Source organism: Triticum urartu, chromosome 7A, assembly GCF_056163025.1.
Source record: "Triticum urartu cultivar PI428250 chromosome 7A, HENAU_Tu73, whole genome shotgun sequence".
Lineage (NCBI taxonomy): Eukaryota > Viridiplantae > Streptophyta > Magnoliopsida > Poales > Poaceae > Triticum > Triticum urartu.
The window spans coordinates 642,671,607-642,697,600 of NC_141879.1; the positions used below are offsets into that span (position 1 = coordinate 642,671,607).

A 25,994-nucleotide genomic window follows, 5' to 3' on the forward strand; every position below is an offset into this window, starting at 1 on the left:
GCCCTGGGGGGGCGCCCCACCCTCGTGAACGCCTCTTTTGTTCCTTGGAGCAAGGTCCAAGTCTCCTAGATCACGTTCGGTGATAAAATCACATTCCCGAAGATTTTATTCCGTTTGGACTCCGTTTGATATTCCGTTTCTTCGAAACACCGAAATAGGCAAAAAAACAACAATTCTGGGCTGGGCCTCCGGTTAATAGGTTAGTCCCAAAAATAATATAAAAGTGGAAAATAAAGCCCAATATAGTCCAAAACAGTAGATAATATAGCATGGAGCAATCAAAAATTATAGATACGTTGGAGACGTATCAGGTATCCCCAAGCTTAATTCCTGCTCGTCCTCGAGTAGGTAAATGATAAAAAGAGAATTTTTGATGCGGAGTGCTACTTGGCATAATTTCAATGTAAATCTTCTTAATTGTGGTATGAATATTCAGATTAGAAAGATTCAAGACAAAGGTTTATATTGACATAGAAAATAATAATACTTCAAGCACACTAACAAAGCAATTATGTCTTCTCAAAATAACATGGCTAAAGAAAGTTATCCCTACAAAATCATATAGTCTAGCTATGCTCCATCTTCCCCACACAAAGTATTTAAATCATGCACAACCCCGATGACAAGCCAAGCAATTGTTTCATACTCTAACTTTTTCATAACTTTTTCAATCTTCACGCAATACATGAGCATGAGCCATGGATATAGCACTATAGGTGGAATAGAATGGTGGTTGTGGAGAAGACAAAAAGGAGAAGATAGTCTCACATCAACTAGGCGTATCAACGGGCTATGGAGATGCCCATCAATAGATATCAATGTGAGTGAGTAGGGATTGCCATGCAACGGATGCACTAGAGCTATAAGTATATGAAAGCTCAAAAAGAAACTAAGTGGGTGTGCATCCAACTTGCTTGCTCATGAAGACCTAGGGCAATTTGAGGAAGCCCATCATTGGAATATACTAGCCAAGTTCTATAATGTAAAATTCCCACTAGTATATGAAAGTGATAACATGAGAGACTCTCTACTATGAAGATCATGGTGCTATTTTGAAGCACAAGTGTGGTAAAAAGGATAGTAGCATTGTCCCTTCTCTCTTTTTCTCTCATTTTTTTATATATTTTTATTTTATTTTTTATATGGCCTTTCTCTTTTTTTATGGACTTTCTCTTTTTTTATTTGGGCTTCTTTGGCCTCTTTTTTTTCGTCCGGAGTCTCATCCCGACTTGTGGGGGAATCATAGTCTCCATCATTCTTTCCTCACTGGGACAATGCTCTAATAATGATGATCATCACACTTTTATTTTTCTTACAACTCAACAATTACAACTCGATACTTAGAAAAAAATATGACTCTATGTGAATGCATCCGGCGGTGTACCGGGATATGCAATATGACAATGATGAATGTGTCATGATGAACTAGATGGTGGAAAGTTGCATGGCAATATATCTCGGAATGGCTATGGAAATGCCATAATAGGTAGGTATGGTGGCTGTTTTGAGGAAGGTATATGGTAGGTGTATGATGCCGGCGAAAGTTGCGCGGTATTAGAGAGGCTAGCAAGGGTGGAAGGGTGAGAGTGCGTATAATCCATGGACTCAACATTAGTCATAAAGAACTCATATACTTATTGCAAAAATTTAGAAGTTATCAAAGCAAAGTACTACGCGCATGCTCCTAGGGGGATAGATTGGTAGGAAAAGACCATCGCTCGTCCCCGACCACCACTCATAAGGAATACAATCAATAAATAAATCATGCTCCGACTTCATCACATAACGGTTCACCATACGTGCATGCTACGGGAATCACAAACTTCAACACAAGTATTCTTTAAATTCACAACTACTCAACTAGCATGACTTTAATATTATCACCTCCATATCTCAAAAAAATTAGCATGCTTCAATCTTTTCTTAGTATTCAATACACTCAAAAGAAAGTTTCACAAATCTTGAATACCAAGCATATTATTATTAGGCAAATTACCATGCTATTAAGAGACTCAAATTAATTTAAGTGAAGCATGAGAGATCAATAGTTTCTTTAAAACATATCCACCACCGTGCTCTAAAAGATCTAAGTGAAGCACACAGAGCAAAATTTTAACGCTCAAAAGATATAAGTGAAGCACATAGAGCAAAACAATGACGCTCAAAATATATAAGTGAAGCACATAGAGCAAAATTATCTAGCTCAAAAGATATAAGTGAAGCACATAGAGTATTCTATCAAATTTTAATTCATGTATGGCTCTCTCAAAAGGTGTGTTCAGCAAGGATGATTGTGGTATACTAGCAAACAAAGACACAAATAATACAAGACGCTCCAAGCAAAACACATATCATGTTGGTGAATAAAAATATAGCTCCAAGTAAATTACCGATGGAAGTGGACGAAAAGAGGGGATGCCTTCCGGGGCATCCCCAAGCTTTAACTTTTTGGTGTCCTTGGATTATCTTGGGGGTGCCATGGGCATACCCAAGCTTAGGCTCTTGCCACTCCTTGTTCCATGATCCATCAAAAGAATTCACGCAAAACTTGAAAACTTCACAACACAAAACTCAAAATAGAAAACTCGTGAGCTCCGTTAGCGAAAGAAAACAAAAGACCACTTCAAGGTACTGTAATGAACTCATTATTTATTTATATTGGTGTTAAACCTACTGTATTCCAACTTCTCTATGGATTATAAACTATTTTACTAGCCATAGATTCATCAAAATAAGCAAACAACACACGAAAAAACAGAATCTGTCACAAACAGAACAGTCTGTAGTAATCTGTAGCTAGCGCAAGATCTGGAACCCAAAAAATTCTAAAATAAATTGATGGACGTGAGGAATTTATCTATTAATCATCTGCAAAAAGAATGAACTAAATAGCACTCTTCAAATAAAAATGACAGCAGTTCTCGTGAGTGCTAAAGTTTCTGTTTTTTACAGCAAGTTCAACAAGACTTTCCCCAAGTCTTCCCAACGGTTCTACTTGGCACAAACACTAATTAAACACAAAAAAAAAACTTAAACAGAGGATAAATAATTTATTTATTTAATAACAGCAAGGATAAATATTGGGTTGTCTCCCAACAAGCGCTTTTCTTTAAATCCTTAAAGCTAGGCATTGATAATTTTAATGACGCTCACATGAAAGACAAGAATTGAAGCACAAACAGAGCATCATAAAACATGTGACAAACACATCTAAGTCTAACATACTTCCTATGCATAGGCATTTTATAGGCAAACAAACTATCAAGGCAAGCGAAAACTAGCATATGCAAGGAAGCGGAATGAAACAATAGCAATCTCAACATAACGAGAGGTAATTTAGTAACATGAAAATTTCTACCACCATATTTTCCTCTCTCATAATAATTATATGTAGGATCATAAGCAAATTCAACAAAATAGCTATCACATAAAATATTTTCAACACAATCCACATGCATGCAAAGTTGACACTCTTCCAAAATAGTGGGATTAACATTAACTAAAGTCATGACCTTTCCAAACCCACTTTTATTAAAAACTTCATAAGATTGAACATTCTCCAAATATGTGGGATCTAAAGTTGACATTCTTCCAAACCCACTTTCAATATTATTTCAAACATTATAGTCAATCTCATATTCGTCATGGGGTTTAAATAAATTTTCAAGATCAAAAGAAGAATCACCCCAATCATGATCATTGCAACAAGTAGAGGACATAACAAAACTAGCATCCCCAAGATTAGGGTTTTGCATCTTATTAGCACAATTGACATCAAAAGAATTTATAATAGAATCATTGCAATCATGCTTTTTATTCAAAGATCTATCATGAGTCACTTTACGGATTTCAGGAAAAACCTTATAAAGATAATCTAGTGCATCCAAATCACTAGGAATTGGTTCATCATAATTGGATCTCTTAAAAAGATTGGAAAGTGGATGAGGATCCATAGATCTTAGCTTCTCTGTTTAGTAATAAATAAATGACTATTCCAACCATACGAGCAAACAAAAAGCAAACGGTCCAGAAGAGGCAAATAGAGAGGGAGGATAGGGAGAGAAAGGGCGAATAAAACGGCAAGGGTGAATTGGGGGGAGAGGAAAACGAGAGGCAAATGGCAAATAATGTAATGCGAGAGATAGGGATTGTGATGGGTACTTGGTATATTGACTTTTTGCGTAGACTCCCCGGCAACGGCGCCAGAAATCCTTGTTGCTACGTCTTGAGCTTGCGTTGGTTTTCCCCGAAGAGGAAGGGATGATGCAGCAGAGTAGCATAAGTATTTCCCTCAGGTTTTGAGAACCAAGGTATCAATCCAGTAGGAGCCCACGCTCAAGTCCCTCGTACCTGCACAAAATGATAGCTACTCGCAACCTACGCAATTAGGGGTTGTCAAGCCCTTCAGGGTCACTTACGAGAGTGAGATCTGATAGATAGAATATTTTTGGTATTTTTGATATAAAGATGCAAAGTAAAAAAGTAAAGGCAAAGTAAATAGCAAAACAATATTAAAGTGATGGAGATTGATATGATGAGAATAGACCCGGGGGCCATAGGTTTCACTAGTGGCTTCTCTTAAGAGCATACGTATTCTACGGTGGGTGAACAAATTACTATTGAGCAATTGATAGAATTGTGCATAATTATGAGAATATCTAGGCATGATCATGTATATAGGCATCACGTCTGTGACAAGTAGATCAAAACGATTCTGCATCTACTACTATTACTCCACTCATCGACCGCTATCCAGCATGCATCTAGAGTATTAAGTTAAAAACAGAGTAACGCCTTAAGCAAGATGACATGATGTAGAGAGATAAATTCATGCAATATGAAATAAACCCCATCTTGTTATCCTCGATGGCAACGATACAATACGTGCCTTGCTGCCCCTTCTATCACTGGGTAAGGACACCGCAAGATCGAACCCAAAGCTAAGCACTTCTCCCATGGCAAGAACTACCAATCTAGTTGGCCAAACCAAATGGATAATTTGAAGAGACTTGCAAAGATAACCAATCATACATAAAAGAATTCAGAGAAGATTCAAATATTATTCATAGATAGACTTGTTCATAAACCCACAATTCATCGGTCTCAACAAACACACCGCAAAAACAAGATAACATCGAATAGATCTCCATGAGAGAGGGGGAGAACTTTGTATTGAGATTCAAAGAGACAGAAGAAGCCATCTAGCTACTAACTATGGACCCGAAGGTCTGAAGTAAACTACTCAGACTTCATCGGAGAGGCTATGATGATGTAGAAGCCCTCCGTGATGACGGCCCTCTTCCGGCGGAGCTCCGGAACAGGCCCCAAGATGGGATCTCATGGATACAGAAAGTCGCGGCGGTGGAATTAGGTTTTTGGCTCCTGTTCTGATCGTTTGGGGGTACGTGTGTATATATAGGAGGAAGAAGTACGCCGGAGGAGCAACGAGGGGCCCACGAGGCAGGGGGCGCGCCCTAGGGGGGGCGCCCCCACCCTCATGATCGCCTCTTTTGTTCCTTGGAGCAAGGTCCAAGTCTCCTGGATCACGTTCGGTGATAAAATCACGCTCCCAAAGATTTTATTCCGTTTGGACTCCGTTTGATATTCCATTTCTTCGAAACACTGAAATAGGCAAAAAAACAACAATTCTGGGCTAGGCCTCCGGTTAATAGGTTAGTCCCAAAAATAATATAAAAGTGGAAAATAAAGCCCAATATAGTCGAAACAGTAGATAATATAGCATGGAGCAATCAAAAATTATAGATACGTTGGAGACGTATCAGCTACGGGTACATACCCTTAGCCCCGAGGGAGAACTGCTCCCTCCTCGTCATGGAGAGCGCCGGGATGATGAAGATGGCCACCGGAGAAGGATTCCCCCTCCGGCAGGTGATACGTCTCCAACGTATCTATAATTTTTGATTGCTCCATGCTATACTATCTACTGTTTTGGACATTATTGGGCTTTATTATCCACTTTTATATTATTTTTGGGACTAACCTACTAACCGGAGGCCCAGCCCAGAATTGATGTTTTTTGCCTGTTTTAGGGTTTTGAAGAAAAGGAATATCAAAAGGAGTCCAAACGGAATGAAACCTTCGGGAACGTGATTTTCTCACCGAATACAACTCAGGAGACTTGGACCCTACGTCAAGGCATGTAATAGGAGGCCACTGTTGGAAATATGCCCTAGAGGCAATAATAAAAGCATTATTATTATATTTCCTTGTTCATGATAATTGTCTTTATTCATGCTATAATTGTGTTATCCAGAAATCGTAATACATGTGTGAATAACAGACACCAACATGTCCCTAGTAAGCCTCTAGTTGACTAGCTCGTTGATCAACAGATAGTCATGGTTTCCTGACTATGGACATTGGATGTCATTGATAACGAGATCACATCATTAGGAGAATGATGTGATGGACAAGACCCAATCCTAAACATAGCACAAGATCGTATAGTTCGTCTGCTAGAGTTTTTCCAATGTCAAAGCATATTTTCCTTAGGACCATGAGATCGTGTAACTCCCGGATACCGTAGGAGTGCTTTGGGTATACCAAACGTCACAACGTAACTGGGTGACTATAAAGGTAGACTACGGGTATCTCCGAAAGTGTCTGTTGGGTTGACATGGATCAAGACTGGGATTTGTCACTCCGTATGACGGAGAGGTATCACTGGGCCCACTCGGTAATGCATCATCATAATGAGCTCATAGTGACCAAGTGTCTGGTCACGGGATCATGCATTACGGTACGAGTAAAGTGACTTGCCGGTAACGAGATTGAACGAGGTATTGGGATACCGACGATCGAATCTCGGGCAAGTAACATATCGATTGACAAAGGGAATTGCATACGGGGTTGATTGAATCCTCGACATCGTGGTTCATCCGATGAGATCATCGTGGAACATGTGGGAGCCAACATGGGTATCCAGATCCCGCTGTTGGTTATTGACCGGAGAGTCGTCTCGATCATGTCTGCTTGTCTCCCGAACCCGTAGGGTCTACACACTTAAGGTTCGGTGACGCTAGGGTTGTGAAGATATGTATATGCAGTAACCCGAATGTTGTTCGGAGTCCCGGATGAGATCCCGGACGTCACGAGGAGTTCCGGAATGGTCCGGAGGTAAAGAATTATATATAGGAAGTGCTGTTTTGGCCATCGGGACAAGTTTCGGGGTTATCGGTATTGTACCGGGACCACCGGAGGGGTCCCGCGGGCCCACCGGGTGGGGCCACCTGTCCCGGGGGGCCACAATGGCTGTAGGGGGTGCGCCTTGGCCTAGATGGGCCAAGGGCATCAGCCCCAAAAGCCCATGCGCCTAGGGTTCCACTTAAAGGAAGAGTCCAAGTGGTGGAAGGCACCTCTAGGTGCCTTGGGGGGGAGGGAAACCTCCCCTTGGCAGCCGCACCTAGGAGATTGGATCTCCTAGGCTGCGCACCACCCCCCTTGGCCCTCCTATATATAGTGGGGGAGAGGAGGGACTTGATACACCAGCCCCTGGCGCCTCCCTCTCTCCCCGTTACGTCTCTCCCTCGTAGTCTTGGCGAAGCCCTGCTTCTCTGACGCCCTGCATCCACCACCACGCCGTCGTGCTGCTAGATCTTCATCAACCTCTCCTTCCCCCCTTGCTGGATCAAGAAGGAGGAGACGTCTCCCGTCCCATACGTGTGTTGAACGCGGAGGTGTCGTCCCTTCGGCGCTTGGTCATCGGTGATTTGGATCACGTCGAGTACGACTACATCATCACCGTTCTTTTGAACGCTTCCGTGCGCGATCTACAAAGGTATGTAGATGCATCCAATGACTCGTTGCTAGATGAACTCCTAGATGATCTTGGTGAAACGAGTAGGAAAATTTTTGTTTTCTGCAACGTTCCCCAACAGTGGTATCAGAGCTAGGTCTATGCGTAGTTCTTCTTGCGCGAGTAGAACACAATTTGTTGTGGGCGTAGATTTGTCAACTTTGTTGCCGCTACTAGTCTTTTCTTGCTTCAGCGGTATTGTGGGATGAAGCGGCCCGGACCAACCTTACACGTACGCTTACGTGAGACCAGTTCCACCGACTAACATGCACTAGTTGCATAAGGTGGTTGGCGGGTGTCTGTCTCTCCCACTTTAGTTGGAGCGGATTCGATGAACAGGGTCCTTATGAAGGGTAAATAGAAGTTGACAAATCACGTTGTGGCTTTAACGTAGGTAAGAAGACGTTCTTGCTAGAACCCTAATTCAGCCACGTAAAACTTGCAACAACAATTAGAGGACGTCTAACTTGTTTTTGCAGCAAGTGGTTTGTGATATGATATGGCCAAAGTTGTGATGAATGATGAATGATCTATATGTGATGTATGAGATGTTCATGCTATTGTAATAGGAATCACGACTTGCATGTCGATGAGTATGACAACCGGCAGGAGCCATAGGAGTTGTCTTTATTCTTTTATGCGTGTCATTAAGAAACGCCATGTAAATTACTTTTCTTTATTGCTAAACGCGTTAGCCATAGTAGTAGAAGTAATAGTTGGCGAGCAACTTCATGGAGACACGATGATGGAGATCATGATGATGGAGATCATGGTGTCAAGCCGGTGACAAGTTGATCATGGAGCCCCAAGATGGAGATCAAAGGAGCTATGTGATATTGGCCATATCATGTCACGTTTATTATTTGATTGCATGTGATGTTTATCATGTTTTGCATCTTGTTTACTTAGAACGACGGTAGTAAATAAGATGATCCCTCATAATAATTTCAAGAAGTGTTCCCCCTAACTATGCACCGTTGCGACAGTTCGCTGTTTCAAAACACCACGTGATGATCGGGTGTTTTATTCAGACGTTCACATACAACAGGTGTAAGACAGATTTACACATGCAAACACTTAGGTTGACTTGACGAGCCTAGCATGTACAGACATGGCCTCGGAACACAGAAGACCGAAAGTTCGAGCATGAGTCGTATAGAAGATACGATCAACATGAAGATGTTCACCGACGTTGACTAGTCCGTCTCACGTGATGATCGGACACGGTCTAGTTAACTCGGATCATGTAATACTTAGATGACTGGAGGGATGTCTAATCTAAGTGGGAGTTCATTAATAATTTGATTAGATGAACTTAATTATCATGAACTTAGTCTAAAATCTTTGCAATATGTCTTGTAGATCAAATGGCCAACGTAGTCCTCAACTTCAACGCGTTCCTAGAGAAAACCAAGCTGAAAGACGATGGCAGCAACTATACGGATTGGGTCCGGAACCTGAGGATCATCCTCATAGCTGCCAAGAAAGATTATGTCCTACAAGCACCGCTAGGTGATCCTCCCGTCCCACAGAACCAAGACGTTATGAACGCTTGGCAGACACGTGTTGACGACTACTCCCTCGTTCAGTGCGGCATTCTTTACAGCTTAGAGCCGGGGCTCCAAAAACGTTTTGAGAGACATGGAGCATACGAGATGTTCGAAGAGCTGAAAATGGTTTTTCAAGCTCATGCCCGGATCGAGAGATATGAAGTCTCCGATAAGTTCTTCAGCTGTAAGATGGAGGAAAATAGTTCTGTCAGTGAGCACATACTCACTATGTCTAGGTTACATAACCTCTTGTCTCAGCTGGGAGTTAATCTCCCGGATGACGCGGTCATTGACAGAATCCTCCAGTCGCTTCCACCAAGCTACAAGAGCTTTGTGATGAACTTCAACATGCAGGGGATGCAAAAGACCATTCCTGAGTTGTTCTCAATGCTGAAATCAGCGGAGGTAGAAGTCAAGAAGGAACATCAAGTGTTGATGGTCAATAAAACCACTAAGTTCAAGAAAGGCAAGGGTAAAAAGAACTTCAAGAAGGACGGCAAGGAGGTTGCCGCGCCCGGCAAGCAAGCTGCTGGGAAGAAGCCAAAGAATGGACCCAAGCCCGAGACTGAGTGCTTTTATTGCAAGGGAAGCGGTCACTGGAAGCGGAACTGCCCTAAGTACTTAGCGGATAAGAAGGCCGGCAAAACAAAAGGTATATGTGATATACATGTAATTGATGTGTACCTTACTAGTGCCCGTAGTAGCTCCTGGGTATTTGATACCGGTGCAGTTGCTCACATTTGTAACTCAAAGCAGGGGCTGCGGAATAAGCGGAAACTGGCAAAGGACGAGGTGACGATGCGCGTCGGGAATGGTTCCAAGGTCAATGTGATCGCCGTCGGCACGCTGCCTCTGCATCTCCCTTCGGGATTAGTTTTAAACCTTAATAATTGTTATTTAGTGCCAGCTTTGAGCATGAACATTGTATCGGGATCTCGTTTAATTCGAGATGGCTACTCATTTAAATCCGAGAATAATGGTTGTTCCATTTTTATGAGAGACATGTTTTATGGTCATGCTCCTATGGTGAATGGTTTATTCTTTATGAATCTCCAACGTGATGCTACACATGTTCATAATGTGAGTACCAAAAGAAGTAAGGTTGATAATGATAGTCCCACATACTTGTGGCACTGCCGCCTTGGTCACATAGGTGTCAAACGCATGAAGAAGCTCCATGCAGATGGACTTTTAGAGTCTCTTGATTATGAATCATTTGACACGTGCGAACCATGCCTTATGGGTAAAATGACCAAGACTCCGTTCTCAGGAACAATGGAGCGAGCAACTGACTTATTGGAAATCATACATACTGATGTGTGCGGTCCAATGAGTGTTGAGGCCCGCGGTGGCTATCGTTATGTTCTCACTCTCACTGATGATTTAAGTAGGTATGGGTATATCTACTTAATGAAACACAAGTCTGAAACCTTTGAAAAGTTCAAGGAATTTCAGAGTGAGGTTGAAAATCAACGTGACAGGAAAATCAAGTTTCTACGATCAGATCGTGGAGGAGAATACTTGAGTCATGAATTTGGCACACACTTAAGAAAATGTGGAATAGTTTCACAACTCACGCCGCCTGGAACACCTCAGCGTAACGGTGTGTCCGAACGTCGTAATCGCACTCTATTAGATATGGTGCGATCTATGATGTCTCTTACCGATTTACCGCTATCTTTTTGGGGCTATGCTTTAGAGACTGCCGCATTCACTTTAAATAGGGCTCCGTCGAAATCCGTTGAGACGACACCGTATGAATTATGGTTTGGGAAGAAACCTAAGCTGTCGTTTCTAAAAGTTTGGGGATGCGATGCTTATGTCAAGAAACTTCAACCTGAGAAGCTCGAACCCAAGTCGGAAAAATGCGTCTTCATAGGATACCCTAAAGAAACGATTGGGTATACCTTCTACCTAAGATCCGAAGGCAAGATCTTTGTTGCCAAGAATGGGTCCTTTCTAGAGAAAGAGTTTCTCTCGAAAGAAGTAAGTGGGAGGAAAGTAAAGCTTGATGAAGTATTACCTCTTGAACCGGAAACTGGCGCAACTCAAGAAAATGTTCCTGAGGTGCCTGCACCGACTAGAGAGGAAGTTAATGATAATGATCAAGATACTGCTGATCAAGCTCCTACTGAAATTCGAAGGTCCACAAGGACACGTTCCGCACCAGAGTGGTACGACAACCCTGTCTTGGAAATCATGTTGTTAGACAACGGTGAACCTTCAAACTATGAAGAAGCGATGGTGGGCCCTGATTCCGACAAATGGCTAGAAGCCATGAAATCCGAGATAGGATCCATGTATGAAAACGAAGTATGGACTTTGACTGACTTGCCCGTTGAACGGCGAGCCATAGAAAATAAATGGATCTTTAAGAAGAAGACAGACGCGGATGGTAATGTGACCATCTATAAAGCTCGACTTGTCGCTAAGGGTTATCGACAAGTTCAAGGGGTTGACTACGATGAGACTTTCTCACCGGTAGCGAAGCTAAAGTCCATCCGAATCATGTTAGCAATTGCCGCATTCTACGATTATGAGATATGGCAAATGGACGTCAAAACGGCATTCCTTAATGGTTTCCTTAAGGAAGAATTGTATATGATGCAGCCGGAAGGTTTTGTCGATCCTAAGAATGCTGACAAGGTATGCAAGCTCCAACGCTCGATTTATGGGCTGGTGCAAGCATCTCGGAGTTGGAACATTCGCTTTGATGAGATGATCAAAGCGTTTGGGTTTACACAGACTTATGGAGAAGCCTGCGTTTACAACAAAGTGAGTGGGAGCTCTGTAGCATTTCTCATATTATATGTAGATGACATACTTTTGATGGGAAATGATATAGAACTCTTGGACAGCATCAAGGCCTACTTGAATAAGAGTTTTTCAATGAAGGACCTTGGAGAAGCTGCTTATATATTAGGCATCAAAATCTATAGAGATAGATCGAGACGCCTCATAGGTCTTTCACAAAGTACATACCTTGATAAGATATTGAAGAAGTTCAATATGGATCAATCTAAGAAGGGGTTCTTGCCTGTGTTACAAGGTATGAAATTGAGCTCAGCTCAATGTCCGACCACGGCAGAAGATATAGAAGAGATGAGCGTCATCCCCTATGCATCAGCCATAGGTTCTATTATGTATGCCATGCTGTGTACCAGACCTGATGTAAACCTTGCCGTAAGTTTGGTAGGAAGGTACCAAAGTAATCCCGGCAAGGAACACTGGACAGCGGTCAAGAATATCCTGAAGTACCTGAAAAGGACTAAGGAAATGTTTCTCATTTATGGAGGTGACAAAGAGCTCGTCGTAAAGGGTTACGTCGACGCTAGCTTCGACACAGATCTGGATGACTCTAAGTCACAAACCGGATACGTGTATATTTTGAATGGTGGGGCAGTAAGCTGGTGCAGATGCAAGCAGAGCGTCGTGGCGGGATCTACATGTGAAGCGGAGTACATGGCAGCCTCGGAGGCAGCACATGAAGCAATATGGGTGAAGGAGTTCATCACCGACCTAGGAGTCATACCCAATGCGTCGGGGCTGATCAAGCTCTTCTGTGACAACACTGGAGCTATTGCTCTTGCCAAGGAGCCCAGGTTTCACAAGAAGACAAGGCACATCAAGCGTCGCTTCAACTCCATTCGTGAAAATGTTCAAGATGGAGACATAGAGATTTGTAAAGTGCACACGGACCTGAATGTAGCATATCCGTTGACTAAACCTCTCCCTAGAGCAAAACATGATCAACACCAGAATTCCATGGTTGTTCGATTCATCACAATGTAACTAGATTATTGACTCTATTGCAAGTGGGAGACTGTTGGAAATATGCCCTAGAGGCAATAATAAAAGCATTATTATTATATTTCCTTGTTCATGATAATTGTCTTTATTCATGCTATAATTGTGTTATCCGGAAATCGTAATACATGTGTGAATAACAGACACCAACATGTCCCTAGTAAGCCTCTAGTTGACTAGCTTGTTGATCAACAGATAGTCATGGTTTCCTGACTATGGACATTGGATGTCATTGATAACGAGATCACATCATTAGGAGAATGATGTGATGGACAAGACCCAATCCTAAACATAGCACAAGATCGTATAGTTCGTCTGCTGGAGTTTTTCCAATGTCAAAGTATATTTTCCTTAGGACCATGAGATCGTGTAACTCCCGGATACCGTAGGAGTTCTTTGGGTATACCAAACATCACAACGTAACTGGGTGACTATAAAGGTAGACTACGGGTATCTCCGAAAGTGTCTGTTGGGTTGACCTGGACCAAGACTGGGATTTGTCACTCCGTATGACGGAGAGGTATCACTGGGCCCACTCGGTAATGCATCATCATAATGAGCTCATAGTGACCAAGTGTCTGGTCACGGGATCATGCATTACGGTACGAGTAAAGTGACTTTCCGGTAACGAGATTGAACAAGGTATTGGGATACCGACGATCGAATCTCGGGCAAGTAACATATCGATTGACAAAGGGAATTGCATACGGGGTTGATTGAATCCTCGACATCGTGGTTCATCCGATGAGATCATCGTGGAACATGTGGGAGCCAACATGGGTATCCAGATCCCGCTGTTGGTTATTGACCGTAGAGTCGTCTCGGTCATGTCTGCTTGTCTCCCGAACCCGTAGGGTCTACACACTTAAGGTTCGGTGACGCTAGGGTTGTGAAGATATGTATATGCAGTAACCCGAATGTTGTTCGGAGTCCCGGATGAGATCCCGGACGTCACGAGGAGTTCCGGAATGGTCCGGAGGTAAAGAATTATATATAGGAAGTGCTGTTTTGGCCATCGGGACAAGTTTCGGGGTTATCGGTATTGTACCGGGACCACCGGAGGGGTCCCGCGGGCCCACCGGGTGGGGCCACCTATCCCGGGGGGCCACATGGGCTGTAGGGGGTGCGCCTTGGCCTAGATGGGCCAAGGGCATCAGCCCCAAAAGCCCATGCGCCTAGGGTTCCACTTAAAGGAAGAGTCCAAGTGGTGGAAGGCACCTCTAGGTGCCTTGGGGGGGAGGGAAACCTCCCCTTGGCAGCCGCACCTAGGAGATTGGATCTCCTAGGCTGCACACCACCCCCCCCCCTTGGCCCTCCTATATATAGTGGGGGAGAGGAGGGACTTGATACACCAGCCCCTGGCGCCTCCCTCTCTCCCCGTTACGTCTCCCCCTCGTAGTCTTGGCGAAGCCCTGCTTCTGTGACGCCCTGCATCCACCACCACGCCGTCGTGCTGCTGGATCTTCATCAACCTCTCCTTCCCCCCTTGCTGGATCAAGAAGGAGGAGACGTCTCCCGTCCCGTACGTGTGTTGAACGCGGAGGTGCCGTCCGTTCGGCGCTTGGTCATCGGTGATTTGGATCACGTCTAGTACGACTACATCATCACCGTTCTTTTGAACGCTTCCGTGCGCGATCTACAAAGGTATGTAGATGCATCCAATGACTCGTTGCTAGATGAACTCCTAGATGATCTTGGTGAAACGAGTAGGAAATTTTTTGTTTTCTGCAACGTTCCCCAACAGCCACGAGGTAGGGGGCGCGCCCTACCCTACCAGGCGTGCCCCCACCCTCGTTGGGGCCCTGTTGCTCCACTGACGTACTTCTTCCTCCTATATATACCCATGTACCCCCAAACGATCAGATACGGAGCCAAAAACCTAATTCCACCGCCGCAACTTTCTGTATCCACGAGATCCCATCTTGGGGCCTGTTCCAGAGCTCCGCCGGAGGGGGCATCGATCACGGAGGGCTTCTACATCATCACCCAAGCCTCTCCGATGAAGTGTGAGTAGTTTACTTCAGACCTACGGGTCCATAGTTAGTAGCTAGATGGCTTCTTCTCTCTTTTTGGATCTCAATACAATGTTCTCCCCCTCTCTCGTGGAGATCTATTCGATGTAATCTTCTTTTTGCGGTGTGTTTGTTGAGACCGATGAATTGTGGGTTTATGATGAAGTCTATCTATGAATAATATTTGAATCTTCTCTGAATTCTTTTATGTATGATTGGTTATCTTTGCAGGTCTCTTCGAATTATCAGTTTGGTTTGGCCTACTAGATTGGTTGTTCTAGCCATGGGAGAAGTGCTTAGCTTTGGGTTCGATCTTGCGGTGTCCTTTCCCAGTGACAGAAGGGGCAGCAAGGCACGTATTGTATTGTTGCCATCGAGGATAACAAGATGGGTTTTTTATCATATTGCATGAAACTATCCCTCTACATCATGTCATCTTGCTTAAGGTGTTACTCTGTTTTGAACTTAATACTCTAGATGCATGTTGGATAGCGGTCGATGAGTGGAGTAATAGTAGTAGATGCAGGCAGGAGTCGGTCTACTTGTCTCGGACGTGATGCCTATATACATGATCATACCTAGATATTCTCATAACTATGCTCAATTCTGTAAATTGCTCAATAGTAATTTGTTCACCCACCGTAGAATACTTATGCTCTTGAGAGAAGCCACTAGTGAAACCTATGGCCTTCGGGTCTCTTTCTCATCATATCAATCTCCATCACTTTATTATTGCTTTGCTTTTACTTTGATTTTACTTTTTACTTTGCATCTCTATATCAAAAATACCAAAATATTATTTATCATCTCTATCAGATCTCACTTTCGTAAGTGACCGTGAAGGGATTGACAACCCCTAAGCGCGTTGGTTGCGTTGAGCTATTGTTTTTGTGTAGGTACGAGGGACTCGCGCGTAGCCTCCTACTGGATTGATACCTTGGTTCTCAAGAACTGAGGGAAATACTTACGCTACTTTTCTGCATCATCCTCTCCTCTTCGGGGAAATCCAACACAGTGCTCAAGAGGTAGCAGCAGGGTGCCGGAATGGGTCTAGATTGGCTTTCGGCGGCTACGGAGGCTTCTGGCGGCGAAACTCCCGATCGATTGTCTGTTCTGGAAGTTTTAGGGTACGTGAGTATATATGGGTGCAGGAAGTACGTCGATGGAGCTTCGGGGCCCCCACGAGGCAGGGGGGAGCGCCCTAGGGGCCCCCCCACCCTCGTGAGCACCTCCCTTGGCTCCTGACATGGGGTCCAAGTCCATCCGGTAGCTTTCCTTCCAAAAATAACTTCTCTAGTTGATTTCGTTCCGTTTCGACTCCGTTTGATATTCCTTTTTTTCGAAACACTGAAATAGGCAAAAAAATAGCAATTCTGGGCTGGGCCTCCAGTTAATAGGTTAGTCCCAAAAATAATATAAAAGTGGATAATAAAGCCCAATATTGCCCAAAACAGTAGATAACATAGCATGGAGCAATCAAAAATTATAGATACGTTGGAGACGTATCAATCTCTACACCAATTAGTGAGGAAGCTAATGATGATGATCATGAAACTTCAGATCAAGTTACTACCGAACCTCGTAGGACAACAAGAGTATGGTCCGCACCAGAGTGGTACGAAAATCCTTTCTGGAAGTCATGTTACTAGACCATGACGAACCTACGAACTATGAGGAAGCGATGATGAGCCTAGATTCCGCGAGATGGCTTGAGGCCATGAAATCTGAGATGGGATCCATGTATGAGAACAAAGTGTGAACTTTGGTTGACTTGCCCGATGATCGACAAGCCATAGAAAATAAATGTATCTTCAAGAGAAAGACGGACGCTGATAGTAGTGTTATTATCTACAAAGCTAGACTTGTCGAAAAAAGGTTTTGACAAAGTTCAAGGTGCTGACTATGATGAGACTTTCTCACTCGTAGCGATGCTTAAGTCTGTTCGAATCATGTTGGCAAATTGCCACATTTTATGAAATCTGGCAAATGGATGTAAAAAAACTATATTCCTTAATGGATTTCTTAAAGAAGAGTTGTATATGATGCAACCAGAAGGTTTTGTCGATCCTAAAGGTGCTAACAAAATGTGCAAGCTCCAGCGATCCATCTATGGACTGGTGCAAGCATCTCAGAGTTAGAATATACGCTTTGATGAGTTGATGAAAGCATATAGTTTTATACAGACTTGTGGTGAAGTCTGTATTTACGAGAAAGTGAGTGGGAGCACTACATCATTTCTGATAAATATATGTGAATGACATATTGTTGATCGGAAATAATGTAGAATTTTCTGGAAAGCATAAAGGAGTATTTGAAAGGAGTTTTTCAAATAAATACCTCGATGAAGCTACTTACATATTGAGCATCAAGATCTATAGAGATAGATCAAGACGCTTCATAAGTTTTTTCAATGAGTACATACCTTGACAAGATTTTGAAGTAGTTCAAAATGGAACAGTCAAAGAAAGAGTTATTACCTGTGTTACAAGGTGTGAAATTGAGTAAGACTCAAAGCTCGACCACGACAGAAGATAGAAAGAGAATGAAAGTCATTCCCTATGCCTCAGCCATAGTTTCTATAAAGTATGCCATGCTGTGTACCAGATCTATTGTATACCCTATACTGAGTTTAGCAAGGGAGTACAATAGTGATCTAGGAGTAGATCACTGGACAACGTCAAAATTATCCTTAGTGGAATAAGGATATGTTTCTCGATTATGGAGGTGACAAAAGATTCGTCGTAAAGGGTTACGTCGATGCAAATTTTGACACTGATCCAGATGACTCTAAGTCTCAATCTGGATACATTTTAAAAGTGGGAGCAATTAGCTAGAGTAGCTCCGTGCAGAGCATTGTTGACATAGAAATTTGCAAAATACATACGGATCTGAATGTGGCAGACCCGTAGACTAAACTTCTCTCACAAGCAAAACATGATCACACCTTAGTACTCTTTGGGTGTTAATCACATAGCGATGTGAACTAGATTATTGACTCTAGTAAACCCTTTGGGTGTTGATCACATGACGATGTGAACTATGGGTGTTAATCACATGGTGATGTGAACTATTGATGTTAAATCACATGGCGATGTGAACTAGATTATTGACTCTAGTGCAAGTGGGAGACTGAAGGAAATATGCCCTAGAGGCAATAATAAAGTTACTATTTATTTCCTTATATCATGATAAATGTTTATTATTCATGCTAGAATTGTATTAACCGGAAACATGATACATGTGTCAATACATAGACAAACAGAGTGTCACTAGTATGCCTCTACTTGACTAGCTCGTTTATCAAAGATGGTTATGTTTCCTAACCATAGACATGCATTGCCATTTGATTAACGGGATCACATCATTAGGAGAATGATGTGATTGACTTGACCCATTCCGTTAGCTTAGCACTTGATCGTTCAGTATGTTGCTATTGCTTTCTTCATGACTTATACATGTTCCTATGACTATGAGATTATGCAACTCCAGTTTATCGCGGAACACTTTGTGTGCTACCAAACGTCACAACGTAACTGGGTGATTATAAAGGTGCTCTACAGGTGTCTCTGAAGGTACTTGTTGAGTTGGCGTATTTCGAGATTAGGATTTGTCACTCCGATTGTCGGAGAGGTATCTCAGGGCCCACTTGGTAATGCACATCACTATAAGCCTTGCAAGCATTGTAACTAATGAGTTAGTTGCGGGATAATGTATTACGGAACGAGTAAAGAGACTTGCCGGTAACGAGATTGAACTAGGTATTGAGATACCGACGATCGAATCTCGGGCAAGTAACATACCGATGACAAAGGGACCAACGTATGTTGTTATGCGGTTTGACCGATAAAAATCTTCGTAGAATATGTAGGAACCAATATGAGCATCCAGGTTCCGCTATTGGTTATTGACCGGAGACGTGTCTCGGTCATGTCTACATAGTTCTCGAACCCATAGGGTCCGCACGCTTAAAGTTCAGTGACGATCGGTATTATGAGTTTTTGTGTTTTGATGTACCAAAGGTAGTTCGGAGTCCCGGATATGATCACGGACATGACGAGGAGTCTCAAAATGGTCGAGACGTAAAGATCGATATATTGGACGACTATATTTGGATATCGGAATGGTTCCGGGTGAGATCGGGAATATACCGGAGCACCGGGAGGTTATCGGAACCCCCCGGGAGGTATATGGGCCTTATTGGGCTTTAGTGGAAAGGAGGGGAAAGGAGCAAGGGAGGTGGCGCCCCCCAAGCCCAATCCGAATTGGGAGGGGGGCCGGCCCCCCTTTCCTTCCTCCCTCCCTCCTTCCTCTTCCTTCCCTCTCCTACTCCAAGTTGGAAAGGGGGGAATCCTACTCCCGATGGGAGTAGGACTCCCCTTAGCACGCCTCTCCCTGGTCGGCCGCCTCCTCCCCCTTGCTCCTTTATATACGGGGGCAGGGGGCACCCCATAGACACAATAATTGATCATTGATCTCTTAGCCGTGTGCGGTGCCCCCCTCCACCATAATCCACCTCGATCATATCGTAGGGGTGCTTAGGCGAAGCCCTGCGTCGGTAGCATCATCATCACCGTCACCACGCCATCGTGCTGACAAAACTCTCCTATGAAGCTTTGCTGGATCGGAGCTCGCGGGACGTCATCGAGTTGAACGTGTGCAGTCGGAGGTGCCGTGCGTTCGGTACTTGGATCGGTCGGATCGCGAAGACGTACGACTACATCAACTGCGTTGTGCTAACGCTTCCGCATTCAGTCTACAAGGGTACGTAGACACACTCTCCCCTCTCGTTGCTATGCATCACCATGATCCTGTGTGTGCGTAGGATTTTTTGAAATTACTACGTTCCCCAACAGAATATAGGCATCACGTCTGTATCAAGTAGACCGACTCCTGCCTGCATCTACTACTATTACTCCACACATTGACTCCTGCCTGCATCTAGAGTATTAAGTTCATAAGAATAGAGTAACGCATTAAGTAAGATGACATGATGTAGCGGGATAAACTCAAGCAATATGATGAAAACCCCATCTTGTTATCCTCGATGGCAACAATACAATACGTGTTGGTTCCCTTTCTGTCACTAGGATCGAGCACCGCAAGATTCACACATTGACTCCTGCCTGCATCTAGAGTATTAAGTTCATAAGAATAGAGTAACACATTAAGTAAGATGACATGATGTAGCGGGATAAACTCAAGCAATATGATGAAAACCCCATCTTGTTATCCTCGATGGCAACAATACAATACGTGTTGGTTCCCCTTCTGTCACTAGGATCGAGCACCACAAGATTGACCCCAAAGCTAAGCACTTTTCTCATTGCAAGGAAAACCAATCTAGTTGACCAAACCAAATCGATAGTTTGAAGAGACTTGCAAAGATATCAAATTATGCATATAAGAATTCAGAGGATATTCAAATAATATTCATAGATAAGCTGATCATAAATCCACAATTCATCGGGTCTCGGCAAACACACCGCAAAAGAGTATTACATCGAATAGATCTCCAAGAACATCGAGGAGAACCTTGTATTGAGAATCAAAGAGAGAGAAAAGGCCATCTAGCTACTAGCTATGGACACGTAGGTCTGTGGTAAACTACTCACGCTTCATCAGAGAGGCAATGGTGTTGATGTAGAAGCGCTCCGTGATCGAATCCCCCTCCGGTAGGATGCCGGAAAAGGCCCCTAGATGGGATCTCACGGGTATAGAAGGTTGCGTGGTGGAAAAGTGGTTTCGTGGCTCTCCTGGAAGGTTTTGGGATATTTGAGAATATATAGGCGAAAGAAATAGGTCGGTGGAGTCACGAGGGGCCCACAAGGGTGGGGCGCCCTACCCCCTAGGCGTGCCTCCCGACCTTGTGGCTGCCTCGTGGCTTTCCTGACATGCACTCCAAGCCCTCTGCATGTCTTCTGGTCCAAGAAAAATCATCGCGAAAGTTTTATTCCATTTGGTATTCCTTTTCTGTGAAACTCTAAAACAAGAAAAAAACAAAAACTGACACTAGGCTCTAGGTTAATAGGTTAGTCTCAAAATAATATAAAATAGCCTATTAATGCATATAAAACATCCAAAACAGACAATATAATAGCATGAAATAAAAAAAAATTATAGATACATTGGAGACATATCAACCCTCTAAACATGAGGGAAGTATATAGCTCTTATTGTATGTGTATCTCCTTCTAGAAAAAGTAAAGTATCTCTCTCCAAATTGACCAAATCTCTTCCTTTTGTGGCTTACTAATTGATTTACTTGCCGCTAATCAATGAATTAGCCAATGGTTATTTTGTCCCATAATCTCTAAACTTTTGAAGAGAGTATATGTTAGACACGATTATTTTTGAATCACTAAAGTATATAGTATGCCTCTGTTGCAACGCATGGTCAATCAGTAGAATATATATTCGAAGGACTTTAGACATATTGCTTAATCATTCGTTTGATTTATTTATATGCATTATGGCTCGTAGCAACACACGGGCGTTCTACTAGTTCACACAAGTAGCTGCCTGCTTGCTAGTTGGTTAGCGTGGTTTGTTTAGTGGTCTTAGTTGCCTGAAGTTGAGAGTTTGAATCCATCTTGTGCACTATTTTTTGCCTGGGAAATTAGGATGAGAAGAGTATTGACCAACTCATGCATAATATTCCCTCGCAAAAAAAAACTCATGCATAAAATTAGGAGGTGACCCACTAATTACGTTTCAAATTAGGAGACGCAGTTAAACGGGTCGAGATAATTAAGGCAACCCATTAATTACGATACGGATAATCATCCTTTTCTAAAAAAGGATACGGATAATCATGCACAGAATTAGGATCACATGCGTATATTAGGATCACAGTTAAAGCGGTCCGATTGCAGAATCCAATCGTCATTAATTACAGGATCATGAAGAAAAATTGAAAAAAAATCAACGAATAATCGTGTCCGCTCGAGTTAAAATCGCACGGTCAATAAGCATCGTCCGATCCAAAATGGGCGAGATCCGGATCGTTCGGATCAGTCGCAAAAATCCGCACGCCCGGATTTTAGATTTTGCCAATTTTGAAAGTAAATACTGCCAGGGGGCGGATCCATCTCGCCGGCCCGACCATGTGCAACGCATCTGACAATTGGCAATTAATTACCTCGGCCTTGCATGCTAAATCTTGTTTATTGTTCGGCCATTGTTTTTTCCTTTTCGTATAATTAGAAACGAAGTCTTCGTGTTTCCCTTGCTCTCTGATCGATCCTTCCTACGCAGCTAGCGCACACTCCGTGTCACGCTCGCGAGCGAGCTGGTCCAGGAGGAGAGCAATGGCGCCGTCCAAGAAGGTGCTGATGCTGTGCGGCGACTACATGGAGGACTACGAGGCGGCCGTGCCCTTCTACGCGCTGGCCGGCCTGGGCGTCGCCGTCCACTGCGCGGCCCCGGGCAAGGCCCCCGGCGACCCCTGCCTCACGGCGGTGCACGACTTCCTCGGCTACGAGCTCTACACGGAGCTCCCCGGCCACCGCTTCCGCGTCACCGCCGACTTCGCCGCGGCGGCGGCCGACCCGTCCGCGTACGACGCGCTCGTCGTCCCCGGCGGCCGCTTCGTGGAGCAGCTCAGCGTTGACCCCGAGGCGGTCGCGCTGGTTAAGGCGTTCGCGGGCGAGCTGCGCCGGCCGGTCGTGCTCACGTGCCACAGCCAGGTCCTGCTCGCCGCCGCGGGCGCCATGGGCGGCGTCCGGTGCACGGCGTTCTTTAGCTTGCGCCCCGTGGTGGAGCTGGCCGGCGGGACCTGGGTCGAGCCCGATCCCCTCAGCCTCTGCGTCGCCGATGGCCACGTGCTCACTGCCATCGGGTGGCCCGCGCACGGGGAGGTCATCGCGCAGCTCCTGCGCGCCTTGGGCGGCCGAGTCCTCGGCGGGCGCGGCCAGGGCGTCCTCTTCCTCTGTGCCGTGAGCTATAGCCATTTCTCCCCCGTCCCCTCCCTCTCTCCCTTCTTGAATTAACTGTGATGTGATGAACTGATGATCGATGCAACAGGACTACGTGGACGACTACGAGGCGAACGTGCCCTTCCGCGCGCTGGCCGGCGTGGGCTGCCGCGTGGAGGCGGCGTGCCCGACGAAGCGCAAGGGCGAGCCGTGCGTCACGGCGATCTACGACGACGTCGCCGGCGCGGTGAGCGACGAGAAGCGCGGGCACAACTTCGTGATGACCGTGGACTGGGCCGGCATCGACGTGGACGACTACGAGTGCGTGGTCGTGCCCGGCGGCCGGTCGCCGGAGCTGCTGGTGACGAACGAGAAGGCGGTGGCGCTGGTGGGGCAGTTCGCGGCCAAGGGGAAGGTGGTGGCCAGCATCGACCAGGGGCACCTCGTCCTCGCCGCGGCGGGGCTCCTCAAGGGCAAGCGGTGCGCGAGCGGAGTGCCCATGAGGGTGATCTCCAACCTCGCCGGCGCGGCGGCCGTGGAGCCCGAAGGGGCGGTCGCCGACGGGAAGCTCGTGACGGCGGCGAGCTGGCCGGACCTTGCCGAGTTCATCGCTCGCCTCGTGGATCTCTTGGGCATCACCGTCTCCTTCTGAAGATGCAACTGCAGTGCATCTCTCCGTGATCTGTAATAACTTTGTGAACAGAACGCCGAACACTGTCACACTCTGCAGAAACTCTTAAACCTTGGAGTTCAGAGATTGTCATGTGTTTCCAGTTCTCTGTTTCTCTTCCTGTGTAGTAGCACAAACTGTTATTTTGATTTGGAGTGGAACTTCTTGGTGGTTTGAACTTGTATTTGATCAGCTATGAATGGTTTCTACCTAACTTTCATAGCCTTCAGTTTGGCTTGGCACCATAAACTGCAGAGCTCATCGATTGCCACCGACAGTCTTGCAAACAATCTATATCTACTCCACCTATCTATACTAATTACATTATGCTTTCTAATTTTTAAGCCCACAATCAATTGAGGTCTCCAATATAGAGTTGGTCACCCAATTTTGAGGGGTCAACCATGTTTTTTTCCTTTCTTATAAGGAGCCCTCTCATTCAATTCTTTATGCTTCCTTATTTTAAAAGGCTCATAATTAATTGAGGTCTCTAATTTCAGATTGAGTCACTCAATTTTGACCGGGTCAACATTTTTTATCAAGAATCTCTCTCATTTCATTCTTTTAACAATATTTTTCTTCAAGGAGTATGCTCACAGATTTTTTAAAGCCTCATAGTTAATTCAGATCTCCAATACGGAATTGGATCACCCGATTTTGACCGGGTCAACAACATTTTTTCACTCTCTCGTTTAAAAAATTCACCATGCTCCCTAATTTTGGAGCTCTTCCACTCAATTTAGATATTCAATTTTAATTTTAGTTACAATCTTGAGCGGGTCAACGACACCAATCCCACGCATCTTCTCACCACCTAGGGAAAACAAACGCCAATATGTGATACTGTAGCACCAATATATATAGTACATACAGCTATCAGCACAGAAAATGTTCGCACATAAATATGGATTGATTATCAGATAACACAAAATCACATTGCAAAAGGCCTATCAAAATACCGCATTATAAATAAAAAGAAAACACACTACATCATCTACGCCACTCGCCAAATCAAATATTCACTTAGTTTAAAAAATATAAGGTGTATTCGTTTTTTGAAAAGACAAGTTTCTTTAACTTTGATCAATTTCAAAGTCAAAAGCATCGACATCCATAATAGTAAATAAAAAAAATATGAAAATTCATTTCATGATGAATCTAAAGATATCGATTTGATACTGTGGATATTGATATATTTCTCTATAGTTTTTATCAAATTTAAAGAGGTTTGACTTTTCAGAAAAGTAATACATGTTTATTTTGAAACAGAGGGAGTACAAAATTATGAAACCCAACAACACAAATGACGCAGCAAAAGTCACCACACCTTCTAGTAAAGACACTATGCTCCCTTTTTAAGGCCTCACAATGAGGTCTTTAATTTGAAATTTGGTCATCCGATTTTGACCGGACAACAATTTCTTAAGGAGCTTTCTTATACAACTTTTTAATTCACTATATTCTTAAGAAAACACACTTCATAACACCACATTATTAAGCTACGTCAATTAACTTTGATCGGGGGAGTAACATTGTAGAGTTTTCAAGAAAAATGCTTTAGCATTTACGAATATACAACACGTGACCAATACTTGTATGCACGTATTGCCCTCTTCAATTCATATTTTCATCTTTAAATACATTTTAATGATCAATGTCTACCACCAATTTTTTTGACAAAGGAAATATATTAATATCGCGGAGATATCAATTACATCCGGTCTCTGCAACAATGTAATGTCATAAAAATATTACGGATGCACACAACCAAAAACAAAAAAGAAAGAAAAATAATAAAGATCCCACTACAGTGATCAAAATCTTTGTAGCTGCAGCACGAACCACCACCAAGACAACACCCGAAGTTCAAGTTCTCCACAAGCGACGTCTCTAAGAAGGAAACAGTGCACAAGGGCCGTTGTCGCCCGATCGTAGATCTTAGAGCATCTCTAGCAGACCCCGCATAAGTGGTCAAACCCGCAAAATAACTGCATTTTACAGTTCCAGTCAAAAAAATGAGCCCGAACAGATCCCTTAAAATCGTCCGACCCTTAAATTTTTTTAAGGGGCCCTATAAACGCGAAGGCAAAACCCTTATATCTACAGTTTTGAAGGCAACTTTATTAGGGCCTTGCATACCGGTCAACGTTAGCGGTCTGAGGAATCTCTGCTCCCGCCAACGCCGTGAAGCTCGCCCGTCCGCTCGACTGCCCGGCCGTCGTGCCC

The 25,994-nt window shown here is 44.0% G+C and overlaps 1 protein-coding gene across 1 annotated transcript; it reads left to right on the forward strand.

Annotated features, from left to right (window-relative positions):
• Positions 1 to 22,315: 22,315 nt before the first annotated feature.
• On the forward strand, positions 22,316 to 23,982 carry LOC125522436 (DJ-1 protein homolog E). The gene is made up of 2 exons (XM_048687498.2): positions 22,316 to 23,119; positions 23,208 to 23,982. Exons 1-2 carry the CDS (start codon positions 22,493 to 22,495, stop codon positions 23,748 to 23,750), a joined length of 1,170 nt encoding a protein of 389 aa, XP_048543455.2. The 5' UTR covers positions 22,316 to 22,492; the 3' UTR covers positions 23,751 to 23,982.
• Positions 23,983 to 25,994: the final 2,012 nt, after the last annotated feature.

What these genes read in the sequence shown, in the direction of transcription:
- LOC125522436 (XM_048687498.2), top strand. Translation starts at nt 22,493, where the DNA reads ATGGCGCCGTCCAAGAAGGTGCTGATGCTGTGCGGCGACTACATGGAG. An exon ending in GCGTCCTCTTCCTCTGTGCC is followed by an intron (nt 23,120 to 23,207) that starts GTGAGCTATAGC and finishes TCGATGCAACAG; the next exon opens with GACTACGTGGACGACTACGA.